The sequence below is a fragment of the Scyliorhinus canicula genome, chromosome 2 (genome assembly GCF_902713615.1).
Source record: "Scyliorhinus canicula chromosome 2, sScyCan1.1, whole genome shotgun sequence".
Taxonomy (NCBI): Eukaryota; Metazoa; Chordata; class Chondrichthyes; order Carcharhiniformes; family Scyliorhinidae; genus Scyliorhinus; species Scyliorhinus canicula.
Genome location: NC_052147.1, coordinates 54,413,897 through 54,438,287, shown reverse-complemented (window position 1 = coordinate 54,438,287; position 24,391 = coordinate 54,413,897). Strand labels below are relative to the sequence as shown.

At 48.3% G+C, this 24,391-nt stretch overlaps 1 protein-coding gene across 7 annotated transcripts in view; it reads left to right on the top strand.

Annotated features, from left to right (window-relative positions):
- The window catches only part of trim9 (tripartite motif containing 9), a 137,294-nt gene extending 113,809 nt beyond the window's left edge, over window positions 1-23,485 (top strand). For all 7 annotated transcript variants that reach the window (XM_038778557.1, XM_038778521.1, XM_038778537.1 and 4 more), the window contains 3 exons: window positions 7,693-7,996; window positions 11,999-12,161; window positions 21,208-23,485. In XM_038778557.1, coding sequence (XP_038634485.1) covers window positions 7,693-7,996; window positions 11,999-12,161; window positions 21,208-21,288 — 548 coding nt within the window. In that variant the 3' untranslated portion in view covers window positions 21,289-23,485. The remainder of the gene's footprint in view (window positions 1-7,692; window positions 7,997-11,998; window positions 12,162-21,207) is intronic.
- Window positions 23,486-24,391: the final 906 nt, after the last annotated feature.

Genomic DNA, 24,391 nt, shown 5'->3' with positions numbered 1-24,391 from the left:
CGGACAGGGACCCAGGTGAGTCCTGGGACCCAGCAGACCTCAGACTGCTGTCTCCCTGTTCCTGCCTCCACCTGATGTGTATCAGCAACTGCGTGGTGCTCACCAGATTGTGGCCCAGACGCCTGTCCACTAATGTCGCCCACCGAACTGTGTGACTTTACACTGGTGGAAGGTGGGGCTGATAGCTGTGACACCTCGATGGTGCCCTCTCAGTGGTGTCCTCGGAACTCTGAGGTGGTCTCTTGGGTGATGGGGGAGGGAAAGAAAGAGAATGACTCCGCATGACCCGGCCTCATCAGATGGAGATCCTGCAAGAAAATGGACATGTGGTCAGTGAGAGGGAAGGGTCATTTTGTCTGACATGAACAACTCACTTGAGACAGGTCATCTGGGTGAAGGGGCAGTGAATCCTCATCTCTATGGTACAGGCCAAACTCGCTGTTGGTGAGTGCTCTCTCCTTAGTCAACCAGTGATTTCCAAGGCATGTTCCACATAGGGGTGAGGGGACAAAGTGAGGTCATTGTGAGCCAGATGTTTGATGGGTCGGGGGGTCTGTAGCAGGTGCATATGTGGGCACCGCACCTGGATATTAAGGTGTTGTGCCGGTCGATCCCAGGGAGATCTGAGGAACAAGCATGAAGATTGAATGTGGGGAGGATGCGAGGTATCAGTCAGTGATTTGTGGGGGCAGGGTGGGTTGAGGGGTGGCAGCCTGAACTGATGCCAGGTGCGAGGCGGTAACTTACCCTTGCAGCTCGGTGGAGGTCGTTGGTCTTCTGATATCGGATGGCGGTCATGCTGACTGCACAGACTGCCACTGTTTACCATTGCTGACCCTGCTGCTGGTCCTACAACCTCCTCAGGGTAACGGAATGCCTGCCTCTTATTCACAGCATCGAGGAGCTTGGCCAGTTATACTGGGAGTGAGTAGTGAGGGAGCCTTGTTGGTGGCGAGAAGCTGAGGCGCGAGTTGATGAATCAGACGGCCAGTAATGGCGAGAAGCTCTTGGGGGTTCATTTTCGGTACTAAATGCTGTTGAATATGGGCTGTGGTCTCGTCAATGCGGCCGTCGAGGAGCACCCTGCCAAACATGCCCCAAATTACACGTAGAAACGTTTCCATTGAATCGCGCCCCTAATTTTTCCACACTTGTAAAAAAGTTTCAGAGCTCTGAAGTCCTTCAACATCCTCCCCTTCAAGAGCTAAGGATAGATCTTTATTTCTCATAAACCGTCCCTCCGATCACGAATCATTATCTCTCAACTAGACTACCTCTTAAACAATTTCTGTACCACAGAAACTCTACTCCAGGAACAGGTTCATCACGACCAGATACTATTTCTTGGCAATCTGTTGACATTAAATTAGTGGTGTAAATGACTTATACATTTGAAGCCCCCAAATCTCTTTCTTAGCATGTTATCATTCTCTTCTCAATCTTGTGACTTTGCTGTGCTTAATTCCATGACTCCTATGGCCACTGACCAAGTCTGTTCAAATTAATTTTAAAGTATTCCACTTGGGTGAGTATCAACAGGTCATTACACACAAAATTGTCTTATTTTTATGATTAAGGCATTGGAGTTCCAAGACTCACCACTGAGGAATTCCACAGTGGTATCTGGATTCCAATTTTTATCCTGCATTCACACCTTTTAGTAAAACTTCCCTAGGCGCTTCGCAAGAGTATTATCAAGCAAACCTTTACACCGATATCAGACATGTGAGCAAAGGTTGGTCGAAGCGGGAAACTTTGAGGAGAGTCTTAGAATCTCCACCGGTCAGGAAGAGGCGAATCAGCCCATGGAGTCTGCACCAACCCTCCGAAAGACCACCCTACCTTGGTCCAATCCCCCGCCCTATCCCCAATTGCCCGCCCTATCCCCATAACTCCACCTAATCTTTGGACACTAAGGAGCAATTTAGCATGGCCAGTCCACTTAACCTGCACATCTTTGGACTGTGGGAGGAAACCGGAGCACCAGGAGGAAACCCACAGTCACCCAAGGTCGGAATCAGACATGGACCCCTGGCGCTGTGAGGCAGCAGGGCTAACCACTGCGCCACTGTGCTGCCTGCCTTAAAGAAAGAGAGAAATTAAAGGAAGAAATTCCAGAGCTTAAGCGGCTGACAGCATAGCCTCCCACGATGGTGCAATGAAATTTGGGGATATGCAATAAGCTAAAATTGAACAATGTGACAACTTTTGACCGCAAAGTCCGCAAGAAACATATATAATTTCTTCAAAAAGACTGTGGAACAGAAAACAGTGCCAACAGGAAGGGAATTAAGATAAGAGGGTGTGATCTAATCAAATTGCAGCAGAGTCCCATGACGAACATGTTTAACTGAGTGGTTCCCGGCGCTTGGAGTGCCAATAAACACCATACTATCTATCGGGACTTCATTGTAATCCGGGGCCTCAGCAGGATTGCCGAGGCCGCACTTAGTCCCGTTTCCTTCGCCAAGGAGCTCTGCTCCCTGGAACTCCACAGCACAGGAAAAAGATTGGACGCCATTCCTAACGCAACTCCTGAACCCCTCCCCCCAAATTCCCACCTCAATTATTATAAGGGGGTTTGCGCGGGGGGGGAGACTCACCCCTGGGCCCAATCCCCGCCACGGGGAAAATGCCAGCCTGGCAGGGCCACCTGGGCACCTTGGCAGTGCCAGGCTTGCAGCCAGGTTGGCACTGCCAGGCTGGCAGTACTAATGTGCCCGGGTGACACCAGCAGTGCCAGGGTGCCATCCATCCAGAGGGGCCACCTGGGAGCCTCTGATTTCCTGGGCGACCCATCCCCACATCCACCTCTACCCCCACCACATGCCATTCCGTCTGGTCTCCATTTCTGGCAACCAGCACTGAACAGCGCTCACCAAGGTCTCCGAGGCAAAGAGGCTAGATCCCAGGGCCTCAGTAGATCAGGTGAGTGCATATTAGAGTGAGACTAGCTGTCTTGCTGTAATGTGCAGATTTACATGATGTGGGTGGGATTCAAATCGTGACATCTCATGAGATCGCATTAGATCTCGCGAAGGGTGGCAAGCCGGGTAGATCCCGGAAGAGAGATCACCCGGCATATACCCACCGTTGGCGCAACACAGCCAGTAGATCGCGCCCAGTATCTGTGTGGCCAGACAAATGAGATCTGCACCAGAGAGAACAGAGAAGGCACACTTACAGGGAGCTGTGTGCAACACAGTTAAACAGGACAGAAAGGGAGTTGTGTGTGCAACACAGTTAAACAGGAAAGAAAGCTAAAGATAGGGGATTGGATTATCCGTTCCTGAATCTAAGTGTTGATGCCAGGACAGGATTTGTGGACTTTCATGACAGCAAAACTGGCAGAGAACCTGGACTGATTCAGCGTCTGCGGAGAGGCTAGCACCGGCACCACATGGAACACAATTTAGATTTTAGATTTTTTAGAACAGTACAGCACAGAACAGGCCCTTCGGCCCTCGATGTTGTGCCGAGCAATGATCACCCTACTCAAGCCCACCCTAAACCAGTAACCCAACAACCCCCCTTAACCTTACTTTTTTTAGGACACTAAGGGCAATTTAGCATGGCCAATCCACCTAACCCGCACATCTTTGGACTGTGGGAGGAAACCGGAGCACCCGGAGGAAACCCACGCACACACGGGGAGGACGCGCAGACTCCGCACAGACAGTGACCCAGCCGGGAATCGAACCTGGGACCCTGGAGCTGTGAAGCATTTATGCTAACCACCATGCTACCGTGCTGCCCTTGATTCCAATTGATTCCAATGAAAAACGGTGTACAATTCGCTAGGTCCGTGATTCACACTCTGGACGCTGACAAGCTGCAGCCACATATACACATTACAATCCGAATTCACACTCATCCCAGCCAACAAGATGGCACCATTTGTGTCCCTAAGTTCACAGCGGGCTGTCAGCGGCGTGCGCAGCTAAATAGCTGTGGCACTGGTGTTCCATGCCAGTCCATCCCAACCCCACAGCCCACCTCCTGCCCCCCACCCCCGCCAGAGGCACAACTGTCAGCAAACCATGGCGATGTTGGACACTTTCTGTACCCCCTCTCCCTCAGCAGCCACAACGCCGGATTCACTATTTTTAAAAGCACACGCCATCGGGGACTCGGCCCATCGGGAGCGGAGCATCGCAGAGGCCCTGTGGAGTACCGGGTGAGGCCTGCTAATGATATACAAACTGTGTTTACTGTACATGCGTTCCGGATCGCATTGACGCCACTGTCGAGGTGATGGAGAATTGCGATTTGCTGTCAAATCAGCGCCCGCCACGATTTTGCTGTTGGAATCCATTCTCCACGCAATCATGTTTCCCGATTTTGGCGTCAGCCAATGGAGAAACGTGCTCGGATGGGATTCGAGCAGGGATGGTGAATCGAAAACTTTTACTGTTGCTGAGTTTTGCCAGAGCCAACGTCTTAATGAGTAGGAAGAAGGAGTCTCTGGGGAATCTGTGCCAGCAAGTCTTTTTAAGCCTGGTTAAGGCGGTCCTGTAGGAATATGTCGTTTGCATGATGATCATCTTTGGGACATCTGATAGAACCCAGCTGCCAGTGAAAGTCACTAACGGGCAAATTTAATTGAAGGGAGAGATCCTAAAGTGGAATCTTGTTGGTAGTTTATTCATTTGGGGACCTTTCAGTAAATTTAGTTTTGTTTCGGGTTTCTCCATGGAGATTGTAACAAGAAGCACAGAAATATTCCAGCTGCAGTGTAGCCCAGTCTAACTGTTTGTCATCTATCCCGTGGGAGTACCCTGGTTGGGGGCGGGGGGAGCGGAGGGATCCGTCACCAGGGTGGGCCTCCAGGACGGCCACTCTCGCGTTCGGGGGCCACCGATCAGCGGGTGCGCGCGATCTAGGGGTGGCTATATTGTTGGGGCCGGCTTGCTGTGTGGGTCCGCCATGTTGTGTGGGGCCGCTGCAGGCGCAGACCCGTGGCCGGAAGTGTAGGACCCTGTATCGGCAGCCGGAGCTGCGTGGACTACGCCGGGGCCCTGCTTTTTAGAACAATGTCCAGAGTGATTCGCGCCCATTTTCTCGCGGGCGTGGGGGACATAGCCCCATTTTCAGAGAATTCCGCCCTAAATCTCCAGAAGTCACGTTTCAACTCTGGTTGAGACATGCGTACATGCTCAAATTAATTCAATTTTAACTGACCAGTGCCCAGCGACAGACATGCACCCTGCTGGAATCATTGTCTTCTTGTATCATCTTCAGTTACCTCTGTGAATAAAGGAATGGAAGAATGCAGATAAAAACCTTGCATAAAATAAGAATAGGAGAATTGAAATAGTCTTTCAAAAGACTTGTTTTATGTGGAAGAATTGTGAATGGGTTTACATTGATGTTTCCCTTAATTTGTTGTTTCAAATACACATTTGACAGAGTTGTAAACTGGGGTTATAGGGCCGAGTCTAGTCATGGAGACTGCAGGGTCATGTACAATTGGTGGATATTACCAGGATCCAGAAATTCAGACCCTACTTTGGCAGTGGGTAGGGGGATGGGCAGTGTTGAGTTCATAGAATTTACAGTGCAGAAGGAGGCAATTTGGCCCATCGAGTCTGCACCAGTCCTTTGAAAGCCCACCCCACCTGACCTTCTGTTAGACACTAAGGGCAATTTAGCATGGCCATTCACCTAACCAGCACATCTTTGGATTGTGGGAGGAAACCGGAGCACCCGGAGGAAACCTCCACAGACACGGGGAGAACGTGCAGACTCCGCACAGACAGTGACCCAAGCCGGGAATCGAACCTGGGACCTTGGAGCTGTGAAGCAACAGTGCTAACCACCGTGCTACCGTGCCGCCAATAGATCCCATTTTTGCTCCATCTGGGAATATAATCACAGTGTGAAACCCGTGAATCTTGGCCCGTAAATGCTCTTAAACGATGGATAAGGTATAGAGAACTATCAGGTTATGTAAATGGCCAGCCCTTGTAAAAAATTGAAAAAGCCTGTCTGTGTCTGCAAGAGTTGAAAAAAATTTGTTCTTGCAGTCTTTGTTGCTATCAAACCAATCATTATCATAGTGGCGAGGGGGATGATGGTGATGGTTGGTGGTAAGTTCACAGCTGTTTGTCAGCTCATGTTATTAAAGGATTAACTGTCCCTAGTATTTAAATGTGTTGAATGGGTTCTCATGAATGAGATTTCGTTCCTGGGGCCAGCCTATGGTGGAGACTGGTTGAGTTGGCATGGAGGGTATAAGAGCAAAGGGTGTTGGGTGGGTGACCCTGGCATGAGTTTGCACTAAGATGGCATAGGGCTATAAGGGGCCGTGGGATGGGTGGAGGGCATGGTATAACATATAGAGGAATGGGTGTTGGGATGTGCAGGTTAGGTGGATTAGCCATGCTAAATTTCCCCCTTGTGTCCAAACGTTAGGTGGAGTTATGGGGATAGAGCGGTGGGCCTGATTCAATCTCGCACACATACGCACACACGCTGTGGCTGCGAGTGATTGTTGACAGCACTAACTTGCTGATGGAGTGAAAACACCATGTGGCAGAAAATCCCTGCGGGCTAAGGCAGTAAAGTTTTTGCCCCATTTTCTCAAATGATGTGAGAAGGAAGCATGTAGACATGGCAGAGGGGAGGGTTACGGGTAACCATTGGGGTATTCTAGAGAAAGTTAGGCAAAGGTGGAAAGATATATCATTGCTGAAAATCCTTTGCCTACAAGAGTGGACTCAATGACAGCAGCGCCAGTGAGTTGTACAGCAGAAAACGTATGTTGAAACAGAATGGTGAAGATTGTATCAAAAGGTTGCAGAAATAACAAAGGAAGGAGAAATTCAGATATAACTTTTGAGTGGGTTGAGCAAAGATTTGAGAGGGAATGTAAGAACATGGAGCAGGAGTTAGCCATCCGGCCCTTCAAGCCTGTGCTGCCGTTGAATAAAAGTGTGGCTGATTTTCTACATCGACTTCACATTCCTTGACATCTTGGAAACTGGCAATTGGAATATTCTTTTTAATACTCTTTTTGTGAGTGCCTTTGGCTAGGCTAGCATTTATTGCCCATTCATAATTCCCTTCAGAAGCTGGTGGTGAGCTGCCTTCTTGAATCACTGGAGTCCATATTGTGTAGGGACATTTACCCTACTGTTGGGAATGGATTTCCAGGGTTTTGATCCACTGATAATGAATGAGCAGTGAGATGGGCCGGAATTCTCCAGCTGTTGGGAATCTCTTCATCGGCTGGCAGCGCACCTCCGCCCACCGTTTTCCCAGCGGCGTGGGGCGGTGTAAAAGAGACTCCTGCTGCCGGCCAATGGCACGCCGCCGAGAAGCACGTGGCTGGGGACTGGCGAATCCCGCCCATAGTTCCAGATCAGGATTGCGTGTGAACTAATTAAAATAGTTGTGTTTGGTTTGTTGATTTTTGGGATCGGAAAATTGGCATTATAAAAAAAGACTGCCGTTATATACTGGTTTTGAGTGCTCTGAAATAAGTAGTTTCAATATCACTTTCATTCCAATATAAATAAATGCCTTAATTTTACATAAATAAAGGTAATCTTAGTTTTAATATTATTCGGTGGTCTTTCTTATTCTTTCAAAATGTAAGATTCTTTGCCTTTCTTATTTTATTTGTCTCTCATAATTATTCTATATAATATTATACTCACAGTAAACATAATGTGTTATGTTCTTTTTCAGTTGCCTGGTTTGGTTTTGATTCAGTTTCAGCTCACCCTGACATTCTGTTCTCTAATGACAACCTCACTGTTACCTGCAACAGCTACGATGACAGGGTCGTGCTAGGAAATACCGGATTTTCCAGAGGTATTCATTATTGGGAGCTGAATGTTGACCGCTACGACAACCATCCTGACCCTGCGTTTGGTGTGGCCCGTATTGATGTCTTGAAAGATGTCATGTTGGGAAAAGATGATAAGGCCTGGGCAATGTATGTTGATAATAACCGAAGCTGGTTTATGCATAACAACTCTCACACCAACAGGTAAAGTAAAACATGATTATTGCTAAGCCTGTAAATGCTGAACTCAGTTGAGGAAATGGCTTAGAGGAGTTATTGAAACTAACTGCTGGGAAATCATATTGACCTAGAGTTGAAATGCAATGATCACTGAATCAACCTAGGTACATAATTTCATGGGCTGGATGCTACACCACCTGCCGCCAGGAGCAGAGTTCCTGATGTGGCGGAGAATCCAGCGTCGGCGATCCCGTTCCAATGCTCCGGTTCTCCATTGATGACGGCATTGAGGCTTGCACCCCGCGCCAGGGGAAGGATGCACAAGGGTCAAATTGGCCCATTTGTATCCCATTGACGGGTTGGATTCTCCAAGCTTGTGGGATTTTCTGTTCCTCTAGGCCGTGATTCATGTGTGTGAGAATTGGTACAAGTATCTCCCAGCGTGACACTTGTGCGGTGGGCCAGGGGGATACCTCTTTTGGGGGAGTAGCCCCCAAATTCCATCAGAGGATCTTCTCTCTCCCCCCATCACCATGAGAAAGACATCCACGAGAAACCTCTCCCCATTACAGAGATGCCTGCTTGGAAGCCCCCCATTACAGAGATGCCTGCTTGGAAGCCCCCCATTACAGAGATGCTGGCCCAGAAACCGCCCATTACAGACATGACTACCTAGAAGCTCCACATTACAGAGATGTCTGCCTGGAAGCCATCCATTGGAGAGATGCTAGTTTTACAGTAGGCTACTTAAGATGCACTCAAGCATGAAGGGAAATGAAATAATCTGGACAGCTGGCTGTGTATAAGTTGCCAATCACCACATAGTGAAACCAATTCCTGTGAATGAAAGCCTTGCAGATCAAAGATCTGAGGGGGCTTAAACCCAGCTAATGTGGTTTTCACTTTCTAGGAATTTACAGGTGCTGCTTTCTCTGCCTTAGCCAGCAGGTGTAGGGCACAGTTGAGTTTTGAAGCAGTGATTTTTTTTTTACTGTCTCTGTATGGACTGCTCTCTAGCTTCCAGGCAGGCAACTCTGGGGGGCTTCCAGGCAGGGGTCTCTGTGATGAGGGTGGGATTCTGGTAGAATCTCAGCAATGCGTTGATGTCTGGTGGGAGTGGCTAGCAGGATTTGCATTGTGGGGAGAAGGAGACCCTCCGATGGACTTTGGAGACAACTCAGTTAAGGGTTATCCCCATGGCTCACCGTGAGATCCACCGCGCCAGGGCCACGCTAGGAAATACCTCCACCAATTTTCGCCCATGTGAATCCTAACCCAGAGGACCAGAGAACTACGCAGAATTGGAGAATCCGGTGCCCAGCCCGTTAATGGGACGCGAATAGGTCAATTTGACCTATTTGCATCCTGCCGCTGGGCACGAACCCTGATCTTGCCACCAATGGGGGACTGGAGTATCGGCGACACCAATCCCGTTTTTTGGACGCACTGGTTTCTCTTCCGCATCAGGAGTTCCCCTACCGGCGGAGGACGGGGAAAATCCAGCCCAGTACATAAGAAGATGAGAAGATCTTGAATTGTTGAAATAGAAAAATGAAAACATACAGCTCACAACCTGTTTTTCCACCTAAACGTGACTTTGTAAAGTTCTACCATAATGTACTTGATGAGGATCTAAAACCATCCTGAGATTTTTACTTTTTTCTTTCTCAACTTCACTGTTATTAAATTTATCTGACATCCAGGACTGAATTAAATATCGTGAAGACTGAATCTATTGTTTTAGGTGCCTGCTCCAAACTGTGTTCCTTCTCCCTGGCAACAATCTCAGATTGTGCCAGTCTGTTCACAACCGTAGGGTTGTATTTGACTGCAAGAATAGTTTACAACCTCTCATTTGTGCCATCACTAAGACTGGTTATTTCCAACTCCTGTAACAACGCTCAACTTCACGCTTGTCTGCTGCTGAAACCATCTTTCATACCTTTTGTTACCACTGAGCTGGACTATTCCAATGCAATCCAGGCTGGTGTCCCGTACTCTCTCCACCATAAACTTGAGGTCAATCCAAAAATTCTGCTGTCCATGTCTTAAGTTGCACCAAGTCCTACCCCCAATCGCTCCTGCGCTCATTGACCCACATTGGCTTCCGGTCAAGGAGCATCTTGATTTTAAAATCCTTGTTTTCAAAGCCTCGCCTCTTCCTATCTCTGTAATCTCCTTTAGCCCACAACCTTCTGAGATACCTGGTCTCCTCTAATTCTAGCCTCTTGTCGCATCCCCAATTTTAATTGCTCCACCATTGGCAGCCATGTCTTCAGTTGCCTATGCCCCAAGCTCTGGAATATCCTTCCTATACCTCTCCACCACTCCACCCATTATTCCTCCTTGAAAAAACTCCTTAAAGCTTATCCCCTTCACCATGCTTTTGGTCATCTGACCTACTATCTCCTGATGTGACTCAATGGCATTCTTTGTTTTTCAATGCTCCCGTGAAGTGCCGCAACATCCGGAGAGGGAACAAGTTAAAACAGTGACTCTTCATGCAGTTCTGATGCAGGGTCATCCACCAGGAACGTTAGCTGTTTCTCTCCTCAGGCGCTGCTTGACCTGCTCGGTATTTCCAGTATTCCCCTGTTTTGATTTCAGGGGTGCGATTCTCCCCCAAAATGTCAAAGTTCATTTGCGGCAGGTTTCCTGAGTTTCCCAGTTCCCCACCGCTATTCAATGACACAGTCACTTTTTTGGGCCCTGGGGAGTTTCTCACCTGTTTAGCCCACATAGGGCGGGATTAAAACAAAGAACAATACAGCATAGGAACAGGTCCTTCGGCCCTCCAACCTTGTACTGGTCATGATACCACCCTTGGCCAAAACCCGCAGCACTTCCAGCGACCGGAGAATCCCGCCGGAGGTCAATGTACTTCTCCATTGTACGCAGCTCACCCGTGGCGGGCAGGGAGGGAGAATCCAGCCCTTAGAATTTTTTTTAGCACACGGGGGAGCTGAACTCAGAGATCCGACCTCCATTTTGAAAGGGTGCCCCTATCTCTAAGTGAGCTTGTGGGTCATCCACAAATCTCACCCATAGGCAATGTCACCCTCCACACACATGGACACTACCCCACAATCCCCAAGTGAGGACACCCCACAAGCCCCCTTAGTGCACCCCCTCCCTCTAGGACCCCCACCCAACCTCCTGGAGGCCCTTACTTACCTGCCCTGCATTCTCCCACCTTATTTCATGGGCATGGCCTCCCCTTGCCCCTGACCCTTGGCAATGCCATCCTGGCACTTGGGTACCTTTGCACTGGCACCCAGGCAGTGCTCCTGCCAGCTTGGCAGTGTCATCTGGGCACTTTGCCAGTGCTAGGGTGGCAATGGCAAGGTGACCATGTTCCAGGGGAAGGGCCTGGGTGCCGTTCTGCCTCGTCCCCGTTTTTGTGGAGCAGTACTGATCGGCATCCGGCTGCAGCCTCCCTGGGGTGGCCAGAGAATCGAGGGAGGCCTGTGTATCACAGTTAAGCAGGTCTTAAGTAGGGTTAAGATCTACTTCCGGGAGCACCGTTTGGTCCCACCCATTTTGGGCAGAGTTCTGACACCAATGTCTCGCGGGACTTGGGTGAATCCCGCGAGGCGCGGCGGCTGCCGCGAGGCCTGTGAGAGGGCTCTCCCGAGATTCTCCGGCCACATTATCCTCTCGCTTGAGTGCAACATGGCCAGAAAATCGTGCCCCAGATTTTCAGCATCTGCAGCATTTTGCTTTAACTTTGGACTATATGTGCAGTGTTTCAGCAAGCGAAGCTGGACCAATTTGGCAAGAGAATTAATGTATTTAGGTAGATGTGAGTCAAATACATGAGGGATAAAGGAATAGAAAGTTGATAGGGTTAGGTGGAAGGGGTGGGAGGTTTATGGAGCATAAACTCTAGCTTGGGCCAAATGAGCTGCTTCTGTTCTGAACTGTCCTTGCCATTTTATCAAACATGAAAGACAGGTAGAATTGTACCGATTCGGATTGCTATTTCAAATACTTAACAAATGAGCACTTTTATTTCTTTCCCCCTAGAACTGAGGGGGGCATTGCCAAAGGAGTCACAGTTGGCGTGCTCTTGGATTTCAACAGACGAACGCTTACCTTTTCCATTAATGATGAGCAACAGGGACCTGTTGCCTTTGAGGATATGGAAGGCCTCCTGTTCCCAGCAGTAAGCCTGAATAGAAATGTGCAGGTGTGTTCTGTGGTGTAGTAATCGTTTATATACATTGAAAAAAATATGTAATTCCTTTTATACTCGTGCATTTAAATGAGCATTTTTACTCGAGTTTTCAATTTTTGAACTCCAATCATCACATAGAGTTGAATCTGAGTTTTCTTTTTGCTTGTCTTAACTCACCCCCCGTGGCATGCATAACTTGGAGTGGGGAGTATGTTGGAGGGGGCAAATTCGCAAATGAGCAGAGGAAATCATTTTCTATAAAATGGATTGTTATATCATGCACAATTAAATTTCCAGTTACATTGTTTGAAACATTGGACAGCCTAGTTATATGGCTCAATAAGATCCATTCCTCATCACAAAAAAAATTACCATAGAAATGAAGTAGCTGATGGACTTGCTACTTCAACTAATTATGCCAAAGCACTTGTCACCAGAGGAATACTGCTGACCATGAAATATGGAACAGTTCTTTGTTTGACTGCTGATGGGGTAAACTTAATGTCATCAATGATTTTATTGCTCCCGGAGCAGATATTCTGGCCATTTCTAACTTCAATATTTGTATCAACTTGTCCTTGAAGCTACTTCTAATGAGTCACTTGTCGTTGCCTCATAGTAAACAAGAGCTGCTGCATGGGTAGATTATGACTGTTGTGAAAGCTGTTTCATTAAAATTATCAAGCAAAATAAGTGTGTTCATCTGCAAGGGCTCACAAACAAAAAATATCTCAATCATTTTCTATTGATTAAAATCAGTCCTGTTGTGTAGTAATCCACGGGAGGCAGGAGTTCCGTCACCACACCAATATTTATTTACAATAACGATATTACAGGAGCAGCTACAAACAGTGCTGCTAGCAGTCCAGTCAACCTAAGACTCCTCACAAAGCCTACACAGGTGATTATATGGGCCCCCTCAATGAGCTATCATTGAGGGAGCTCATACTCCAATTGGCCAACCAATAAAGCCAATTGGAGTTCATTACACCCCGCCCCCCCCAAGGTCCGAGGAATTCCTGCCAGCTGGCATTCCTCTGAGCTTCTTCCTGCTCCTCATGTCTGGGTCTGTCACCTCTGTGTCGTCTGCTGGGTCGTTCTCCGAAGTGGGCGGGGTGTACCTTATAGGTGCCCGTCTTTTCCTTGACGACCTCCTTGGAAGTTGTTCTTCCTCCTCCTTGGGGAGAGGTGTCGCGGCGGCCTCGTCGAGTGTGTCCATCTCCGACGCTGATGACTGGATGACGGGGTCTGGAGAAATTGCTCGGGGCTGGGGTGTGGGTATCCTTTCCGTCTGGGCTATCCCAGCTTGAGGCGGTCCTGCTTCGCCTGCCTCCAGGTGTGGTTCCGCTGCCCTTATTTGGTCTAGGTGTTTCTTCAGCACCTTACCTCCTATTGAAACCTCATAGGATATGGGCCCTGTTTGGGACTCTTCCGTGCCTTTGACTCACGTTGGTCCATTCCCATAATTCTTGACCCAAACCGGTGCCCCCACCTGGAAATGTCTCTGCTGCTGACTATTATCATGCCCCCTGTGTTGGGCCTCCTGTTGTTTCTCCACTTTCCCCGTTAAATTTGGGAAAAGGAGAATCAGCCTCGTTCGCAGCCGCCTTCCCATTAAGAGTTCAGCTGGCGGTATGCCCGTTGTGGAATGCGGTGTGGTCCTGTAATCAAACAGCCAGCGGGAGAGCTTTGTGTCTATTGACGCTGCCGGCTGCATCTTGAGTCCTGCTTTAAGTGTCTGGACTGCTCTCTCTGCCAGGCCGTTGGTCGCTGGATGGTAAGGGGCCGTTTTGATGTGACGGACTCCGTTTTCCTTCAGGAATTTTCCAAATTCCCCACTTGTGAATGCCGTTCCGTTGTCCGATACCAATACCTCCGGAAGTCCATGTGTTGCAAACGAGGCCCTGAGCTTTTCAATTGTCGATGCTGTGCTTGCCGTGTTTACCCGGTGGACGTCCAACCATTTGGAGTGGGCGTCCACTATCACCAAAAACATTGAGCCCATGAAAGGGCCGGCGTGGTCAATATGCAGGCGGGTCCACGGTCTGCCTGGCCATTCCCACGGGTGCAATGGCGCCGCTGGTGGCACTCTTTGCCCCTGTTGGCACTCCTGGCACCGACGTACCAAGGCTGTTATGTCTGTGTCCAAACCTGGCCACCAAACGTAGCTTCGAGCTAGCATCTTCATTTTAGACACCCCTGGGTGTCCGTGATGTTAACTCAGTTAAGATTGCCTGACGGCCCTGAGCTGGGACGATTACCCGGGCTCCCCATAATAGGATGCCGTCTTCTACGGTTATTTGGTCCCTTCTGCTCCAGTATGGGTGCATCTGGAGCTCCACTGGTCTTTCCAGTTCCCCTGTTAGCAGTAAATGCTTCATCTTGGCTAAAACTGGGTCTTTTTGCGTCCACAACCAAATATGTTGTGCATCTACTGGTAGGGTGTCCAATAAGTTTAGAGTCATTACTGTCTCCTCTACTTTTGGTATTTGCAGCGGAGTGTCCGGGAGGGGAAGTCTGCTCAAAGCATCTGCATGTGGTACTCGCGTTCCCGGTCTGTGCTCCAGAACGTATCTATATGCCGCCAGTAGCAACGCCCAGCGTTGGATTCTAGCTGATGCAATCGGGGGTATTGACTTGTCTTCTTTTAATAACCCTAATAACGGCTTATGGTCCGTCACTATGGTGAATTTCCGTCCATACAGATACTGGTGAAATGTTTTTACTGCGAATATCACCGCCAGTCCTTCCTTCTCGATTTGGGTGTACTTCCTCTCAGCCATCGCCAAGGTCCTCGAAGCATAGGCTATTGCCGGTTCTTCCCCATTCCTTCCTCTATGGGCTAAGACGGCTCCTACCCCGTAGGGGGTTGCATCACAAGTGACCACCAACTCCTTCCTTGGGTCATAATGCTCTAGGACATTTTCGGATGACAGCTGTTCCTTAATGTCCCTAAATGCTCGGTTTTGGCGGGTGGACCATTTCCATTCTTGCCCCTTTTTTAGTAGCTGGTGGAGGGGTTCTAGGATGGACGCCCTATTTTCAATAAATTTTCCATAATAGGTTACCAACCCTAGAAATGATCGTAACTCCTGGACCGTGGTAGGAGCTGGGGCTTCTTTTATTGCCCTTACTCTGTCTTTTAATGGATGTAAGCCTGACTCGTCTACTTTATATCCCATCCCCGTCGCCACTGTAGTAATCCACGGGAGGCAGGAGTTCCGTCACCACACCAATATTTACAATATTTACAATAACGATATTACAGGAGCAGCTACAAACAGTGCTGCTAGCAGTCCAATCAACTTAAGACTCCTGACAAAGCCTACACAGGTGATTATATGGGTCCCCTCAATGAGCTATCATTGAGGGAGCTCATACTCCAATTGGCCAACCAATAAAGCCAATTGGAGTTCATTACATGTTGAAAGTTCCTCGGGGTCAATGTCAGTGACTGACAAGTCTGGTGTGCTGAAAAATATCAAAGTGAAAGAAAGGAAATCTGCATTGTATGCACTGTACTGCCTGCTTAGGAGCCCCAAAGCATTTGCCAGTGTTGAAGTCGAATAATTTATGTAAGCATTCTGTGCTATGTGAAAGGTTCGATGCTGTGAAATCTTGGGGCATACGGAAAGATTGCTTACTTTGCTTTGAATAATGCAATGAAAATGTTAACATCCTTTGGAAGCACCAATGAGCAGAAGTGGCCTAGTTAATGCCTCTCAAAAGTTAGCACTGCTGACAATACAGCAACCCCTCATTACTGCATTGAAGTGTCTGCCTACATTATATGTTCAAGTCGTAGACTAGCGTTCAAATCTAGAGCCTGCTGACTCAACATGGCACCATTTAGAATACAAACAAGAACAGACATTGTGGGCTGCATTCTGCATTTCTGAGACTAAATGCTGACACAGGCACAGGATTCGTGGAGTTCCACGACAGCAAAACTGGTGCTGCACCTGGACCAATTCAGCTACTGTTGATGGGCTAGCACCGACACCACGTGGAACACAATCGATTACAATGAGAAACGGTGCCGGATTCACCGGTTTCGCGATTGACACTCAGGAGGCTGACCTGCTGCAGCCGCATATACACACTGCACTCCTCAACAAAATGGCAGCGAGGAGAGCGGCACCCCATTTCAGGATGCTGAGCTGGAGCCCCTCCTGGACGCAGTAGAGGAGAGGCGGCTGACCCTGCACCCCGGCCCCAGAAGGAGGCTGTCAGCCACCACCATTCGTCATGTGCATTTGAAATATAATGGTGTATATTTAATAAAAACAAGAGTAGTAAGATAACTAAAATGAAAATCAAGTCCCTAATGCCTCCTGAATTCTGCCTGCACCTCTTTCAATTTCAAATGCACATTTGAGGTGTTAAAGGTAACTCACTACATACAACAACTGGGAAAATCTGCTGGATAGTTTTAAAAAGTGGCTTGTTCAAACACATTTGCTACGGACATAAATCTTAACTGGAAAAACTGTGCATATTTCTATAGTTAAAATAGTGTCCATAAACTTTCTGCTTTGTGAATTGTTTAGTTTCTGTTTGTTGGTGGTTATTTTCTGTTTGTTTTAGTCACCATGACATTGCACCAAAAATGCTAAATCATATTCTACAACAACATTCAAACAATAAAAGGAATCTGCTCCTTGAGTAAGAGGAGGCTGGTGGGGGGTGTAAATTCTGGCATAGATCTGGGTCACTGTCTGTGCGGAGTCTGCATGTTCTGCTCGTGTCTGCGTGGGTTTCCTCCGGTGATACACCATCAATAATAGACGACGAGTGATAAACATAACTGCGGCTTTAATACACTAAACAGCAAGCCTCCAGCCTCTGGGCCCGAACTGGTTCCGGAGGCGGAGACCTGCCACTTTTATACAGAAGCCCCGAGGGGAGGAGCCACAGGCAGAGCCAGCCTGGACAAGCCCAGGCATGTACAATACAGCACAGTGAATATAATACAAGAAACACAATAACATGGTTTACCACATTCACCCCCTGTTTAAAAAAAGTCTGGCGGGGATGAAGTGGTCTTAAAGGTCAAGTCTGTCGGGTGCCTTGACCATCCGCTGTGACCGCCTAAGTCCTGGCTGTGGTGTTGGCGCCGGCGTTGAGACCTGCACGTCCGGGAGCGTGTTGTTGTCTTATTCACCCAGATGTTGAATCGGCTAGTTTGGGGGGGGGGGAGAGGCGGTCTATGGGCGGTGGTGGTGATGCTTGTCCTCGGTGATCCTGTGGGAGTCAGTTCGTGGCGGAGCTGGGGGGAGACAGTGTAGAGTTGGGGGTGGTGGTGATTGTTGACGGGGAGCCTGCAGGAGCCAAATCCCAAAGGGAGACCGTGTCCTGCCGCCCGTCCTGGTGTGTCACGTAGGCATATTGGGGGTTTGCATGGAGCAGCTGGACCTTCTCGATGAGGGGGTCGGTTTCATGGCTCCTCACGTGTTTGCGGAGGAGGACGGACCCCGGGACTGTCAGACAGAACGGAAGCGAGACCCCAGAGGTGGACTTCCTGGGGAAGGCAAACATACGCTCATGAGGAGTCTCATTAGTGGCCGTACATAGAAGCAACCGGATGGAGTGGAGCGCATCGGGGAGGACCTCCTGCCAGCTGGAGACTGGGAGACCTTTCGACTGTAGGGCCAGGAGGACGGCCTTCCAGACCGTCGCATTCTCCCTCTCAACCTGTCCGTTTCCCCGGGGGTTATAGCTGGTCATCCTGCTGGAGGCGATGCCTTTGCTGAGCAGGAACTGACGCAACTCGTCGCTCATAAAGGAGGAGCCCCGATCACTGTGGATATAGGTGGGGAACCCGAACAGGGTGAAAATGCTGTGTAGGGCCTTGATTACGGAGGCAGAGGTCATGTCAGAGGAGGGGATGGCGAAGGGGAATCTGGAGAACTCATCAACGACGTTGAGGAAGTACAGGTTACAGTCAGTGGAGGGGAGGGGCCCTTTGAAGTCCATGCTGAGGCACTCAAAAGGGCAGGAGGCCTTTACCAGATGTGCTCTGGCCGATAGAAGAGCGGTTTGCAGGCCGTCTCATGCCCGTTGATCCGGACGGTCATTGTAGACTTCTCGAGGTGGGACGGCCGGGACTGGTCCAGTGTGACAGAGGCGAGTGTCGGAAGACGGTCGACGGTAGCAGCGGCCAGCGTACGGTCGGGCAAGCGGAGGGTTCCCAAGATGGCAGCCCCCATGAGTCGCACATGGCGGGCGAGGCGCAAGATGGCGTCCAAGATGGTGACCCCCGTGGGTCAGCTGAGATTAAAGATGGCAGCGCCCACAGGACGCACATGGCAGGCGGCATGGCAGCTGGGGGTGGCCCCAATAGGCAGCAGGCAGCGCTGCTGGGCCTAGAAGATTTAGGGGGAGATCGGGCCTGGCAGGCTTTTGCGAAGTGGCCCTTCTTCCCACAGCCGTTATAAGTCGCATTCCGTGCCGGGCAGCGTTGTCGGGGGTGATTGTTCTGGCCGCAGAAGTAGCACTTACCGGCCTCTGGCGTTGGCGGGTTGCTGCGTGGCCAGGCTTGCGTCGCGCCCAGGTCGGTTGATGGCTGCGCCCACGAGGCCCACGCGGGTGCCGTGCGATCGGAGGTGTAGGCGCCCATATTCTGGGAGGCCACCTCCAGTGAGTTGAAGAGCTGGACTGTCTCTGGGAGGCCAAGAGTCCCCCCTTCTAATAAACACTGACGGATATAGTTCGAGTGTATACCCATGACATAGGTGTCCCTGATCAGCAGCTCTGCGTGCTGAGTAGCCGATATCGCCCGGCAGTCACAGTTTCGACAGAGGATGCGCAAGGCACAGGATTTCCACGAGTGACTCCCCAGGGTGTTGGCGTCTCGTGGCGAGGAGGTGCCTAGCATATACCTGGTTGACAGATTTCACATAATGTCCTTTTAGCAGCGTTATCGCCTCCGCATATGAGGGGACGTCCCTGATGAGGTTAAAGACTGTTGGGCTCACTCTTGCGTGGAGGACCTGCTTCTTCTGGAGGTCCGTGAAGTCATCATTGAAAGATGCGAGGTACGCCTCGAAGCAGCTTAGCCAGTGTTCAAAAGTCTCTGTAGCGTCAGCTGTTTTTGGGTCCAGTTGCAAGCGATCAGGCTTGAGTGAGGAGTCCATCTTTAGAAGTTTAGTGTATTAAATCGATACACTATCAATAATAGACGACGAGTGATAGACGTAACTGAGGCTTTAATACACTAAACAGCAAGCCTCCAGCCTATCGATCCGAACTGGGTCCGGAGGCGGAGCGTTGTCACTTTTATACAGAAGCCCCGAGGGGAGGAACCACAGGCGGAGCCAGCCTGGACAAGCCTAAGGATGCACAATACAGCACAGTGAATACAATAAACACAATAACGTGGTTTACCACATCCGGGTGCTCTGGTTTCCTCCCACAAGTCCTGAAAGACTTGCTGTTTATTAATTTGGACATCCTGAATTCTCCCTCTGTGGATCCGAAGAGGCGCTGGAATGTGGCGACTAGGGGCTTTTCACAGTAACCTCAGTGCAATGTAAGCCTACTTGTGAAAATAAAGATTATTATTATTTGGCTCGATGCCCTATTTCTGGGCTGTAGAATGCTCTATATGGGCTCTGCCTACAGTCCGGAATATTACTAATAATAGTGTGTAATTCTTCCATTTGGACACTAAGTGCAGTGGTGGGCAACTCCGGCAGTGCACGTTCCACTTGCCAGAATGGTGGGTTCCCACACCAGATTCAATGCCCGGAACCTCATTAATTGTGCACATGCAGGTTCCCCTCTGACTCTCCTGGCAGACCAGCAGCTGATTTGTCCATCTGCCCTCCGATCACATGTTTAAAGGTCCCAGCACCATATTTAAATACCAATCCAGCCACACTTGTTTCGCTCTCTCCAAACCCACATTTCTTCACCAGATCATGCAGGATGTCAGCAACCAGGGGCAAAAGGATAACAGCCTCAAAAAGAAGTTTGTTCCTCAGTTCAAGCACCATTTTCCTGAGCTCATGCCCCTCTTGGACCTCTAGTCACTGCATCTGGAATCTTTGTGCATCCCCTTCCAGCATCCCCTTCCATTAAATGATGTGGCAATCCTTTGACCCCATTGTTTGTGAGCTTTTTGTACAGCCTTGGTCGGGTCCAGCTTTCCTCCTCTCTGTGCCATCCATTCTTTGTCGTCTTCATCCACCTCCTTGCCCCTCTGCCATATGAGCCATTGCTCTCTACCCACGCCGCCCCTCGCACTGTTCGCCTTCCACATTGCCCTCCTCTTATCTGTGTCAGGCCACTAGAACGCCCCCCGGAAGGAGACCCCTGTACTCCCCAACCCCAGGGGCAGTACTGATCAGGAGGTTCCATGGGTCCAGCAATATGGAGATGGAGGCAGGAACTGGTCTGCCTCAGCAGAATGGTCAGCAGAGCAGCACAGCACTATTGCAGTGTTGCACTCACCCGAAGTCTTTGGCAAACTGAGGGTCCTCTTGTGCAGGTTTGACGCTGACATTATTTCCCACTGGCGTGACACAAGAAAGGCCTGACAAGACGCTGGTGGGCAGTTGTTTCAATGAGCAGTTCGTGAGACGCAACTGGTATTCGTGCCACCTGTCAACAGGATGACTGAAACGTCATTGGGTGCATTGAAACATAGCTTTTACAGCGGCAGGTTTCAGACGTTTTGGCTCCTATCAAATTCACCATGCCCGCCCACCCCAAGCTTGCACGGGCTGGTTGGTATGTTTAATGTTGTGAATTTTAGGTGAGTGAGTTGTCACTTGAGTAATTTGAACCTTTACAAACTAGGAATTTGATTTGCCAGAAGGTTTGAACCATTAGTCATAAGCAAACGATGTGCAAGAGGCTGAGGCTACAGAAACCAGGGACCCTATCCATAAAAAATTCCAAGTATCGAGAAGTTTATCTGCTACGGGATAATGTACAGATTTATTTATTTGTATACCTTTAAATTTGCGCATCATGGGAGTTCACCAATTGTTTTTATTTTTAAAGTATCAAAAATAATTATTTTTCATCAATTATATTCTCAACCTCTCTATAGGTGACACTCCACACTGGTTTGGAAATTCCTCAAGCTACTGCTGCTGCTGCTATTGCTGCAAGAGACCCAACTGCATCTTAATCCAGGTCATTCTACAAAAACCTGCTGTATTGTCTTTTGGGATCCAAGTGACAGGAATCCCTGCCTGCTGCTAAGATTCTTAAAAGATTCAATATCTCTTCATCCAAGTTTGCTAGTTGGTGCTTAATGACTGGAGGAAAACCAAAAATAGTTGAAGTTTCTACAGTCGTGAGACATAAATGATTGTTATCAGAACATTTGTGTTCGCTTTGACGCTTTGTGCTAACTAAAATTGTAAAAGCATCGATGCAGCCTGAGATGTAATTTAATGTCTAGTATATTTTATGTTTACTGATTTTTCTTTTTCTTCCTTGTGCTACTCTAATTGCTGTGCATACGGTTTTAGCTGCCGCAGAAAGAAAAACTGTACAGTGCAGTGCAATTGTAGAAAATGCTACATTTGCAAGCAATTACATTGCAAGATATTCACAGTTGCTATTAACCTCCAGGATTTATTCTTTCCTGTTGCCTTTGAATTAATATTCAACACCATTCCAAACCAGCTGTTTGAATTACCAAGAGATAACCTGCACATCTTCACTCATAAACTGTTAAATTCCTGTTCAGACATTGGGAGGGAAAGATTGCAACAATGGTTGGCGAATGTCCAAGAATTAGGACATTTTTAATCTATTAATTGAAGCATGATTGCACACGTATTGAGTACCATCTTATCTTAATGAAAGTAAAGAATAGTATTGCTATGTTACAGCATGTCATAGAGTCATGACAGCACAGAAGGAAGCCATTTGGCCCATCAAGTCCATGCTGGCAAAACCCTGGACCCTCAGATTAAAAGTCTGATGCTCTACAGACATATGTGGAAAGTTTCCAGGCATTATCAAGCCTGATGGGATCATTGTTTCAGTATTTGTCTGTATATGTACAGCTGATTACTCCAGTATTCAACCAATAGTGAACTTGTGTTCTTTTAGTAAGTTGTACAGTAGAATTGTTTCTGGAAGGAGTTACATTTACATGTATGTAGCTCAAATTTTAGCAGAGTTTTTACACCATTCCCAAAGTAATAATAGACTTGTATTGATAATAGACTTATTTAGGTAGTGATAAAGGATTTAAGAATTGTTTTAGCTTAGACTGAAGAAAATGTTATTGGAAGCACACTATTCTTCGAAAGACCTTTCTGATTTTTTTAGACCTGTGTTCTCTGACCAATCTGTTAAAGTTGTGCAGTATTTTCTGTACTGCAGTAACTTCTCAAACTTGTTTAGTTTTTTAAAAAGTGTTTCAACATTTAATTTTATTAACCCAGTGAATGGTTTTAATCGTGTGTAACAAAATAATTGCCCATCACAAAGTCGATACATTTATTGCTGTAGGGAAAATGATATAATTGATTATGGAATCATAAAACACAAAAGGAGACTTACTATTCAGCCCACTGTATCTGTGCATAGCTCTGTGGATATTTTCAAATATATATCCAGTTCCCTTTTTGAAAGTTGCTATTAATCTGTTTCTATCACCTTATTAGGCAATGCATTCTCATTTCACCTGGTCATTTTTGCCAGTTATCCTAAATTTGCATCCTCTCATTACAAATACTGCAGTTAGTGGAAACAGAATCTCCCTAGTTTCTTTTTGTCAAAATACCTCCTAATTTTGTGCACCTATTGTATCCCCCTTTAACCTTTTCAGTTGTAAAGAGAATAATGCCAACTACTCTAGAGTCTCTGCATTACTGAAATCCCTCACCTCTATCATTTTGCTGAATTTCCTCTGCCCTCTCTCGATGACAGCCTTCCCAAAGTGCAGTGTCCAGAATTGGACCCAGTAACCCAACTGAGGCCTAACCAGTAATTTATAAAAGGTTACCATAAACTTACTAATTTTTGTACTCTCTACCAAGCCCAGGATGTATCATGCTTTATCAACTTGTCCTAGTACCTTTACCAATTTGTGCATGTAAACAGCAAGGTATCTCTAACCCTTATCACCTATAAAAGTTTTCCCTTTATATTGCTTCTATTTCTTCTTCCACGTAAAATGCAATATTCGGCAGTTTACATTTATTCGGCATTAAATTTCATGGGCAGGATTCTCTGAGCCCGGGGGTGGGCCAGAGAATCCCTGTGACCGACACGAATCGCGCCGGGATGCGGTTCTCTGCTCTGCGGGGAATTGGCGTTGGCACGGCTGGGGGTCGTTCTACACGTGTGCCCCCCCCCCCCCCCCCCCCCCCCGGCCTGGGATGGGCCGAGCGGCCATAGCACAAAAATCCGAGTCCCGCCGGCACCGTTCTAATCTGCTCTCAGCCGGTGGGACCTCGGTGTAGAAGAGTCCGGGGGAGGCCTGTGGGTGGGGGGAGAGTTCCGTTGTGGCCTGGCCCGCGATTGGGGCCCACCGATCGGCAGGCTGGCCTCTCGGGCTGGGGGCCTCCTTTCTTCTGCGCCCACCCCTGTAGCCCTATGCCATGTTGCGTCGGAGCCGGCGCAGAAAAGGGAGCCACTGCGCATGCACGGACCCCCGCGGCGCCCAATTGACACCAGGATCGGCAGCTGGAGCAGCGTGGGTCATTCCAGTGCCGTACAGGGGGCCAGAATTGCTGATCCTGAGGCCGTGTTGACGCCGTCGAGAAACGCAACGGCATTAACACTTAGCCTCAGGATCAGAGAATCCCACCCCATATGTCTGTCTTTCTTAAGTTCTGTTTGCTTTGTTGCTCCCTATCTTTCATTCCTTTTTTTGGAAAGTGTTATAGCTTTTCCTTTCAATGTTCAATGTGCATTTAATACCATTTATAACTAGTAAATTGATACTCAAGCATATTTGTATTTAAGATCTAGAACTAAAATTTTCTGTAAGATAATGGTTTCTCATGCAGTTTGTAATAAACGATAAGTTATTAGTCTGCAGGACCCTCTGAACTTGGCGTACAATTGTTATGGGGGCGGCGTTCTCAGAACCCCAAAATGTATCATGGAGTTCAACCAACCTCCACTTTAATGTATTGTTGCTTTTGAAGCACACGGTTTGGTCTCCAGGTGTGGTACTACAATTATGGACACGTGGGTTTTTAAACACAAAACAATGTTTATTCCATGAATTCAACTTAACATTCTTAAATAAACATTGGATCCCT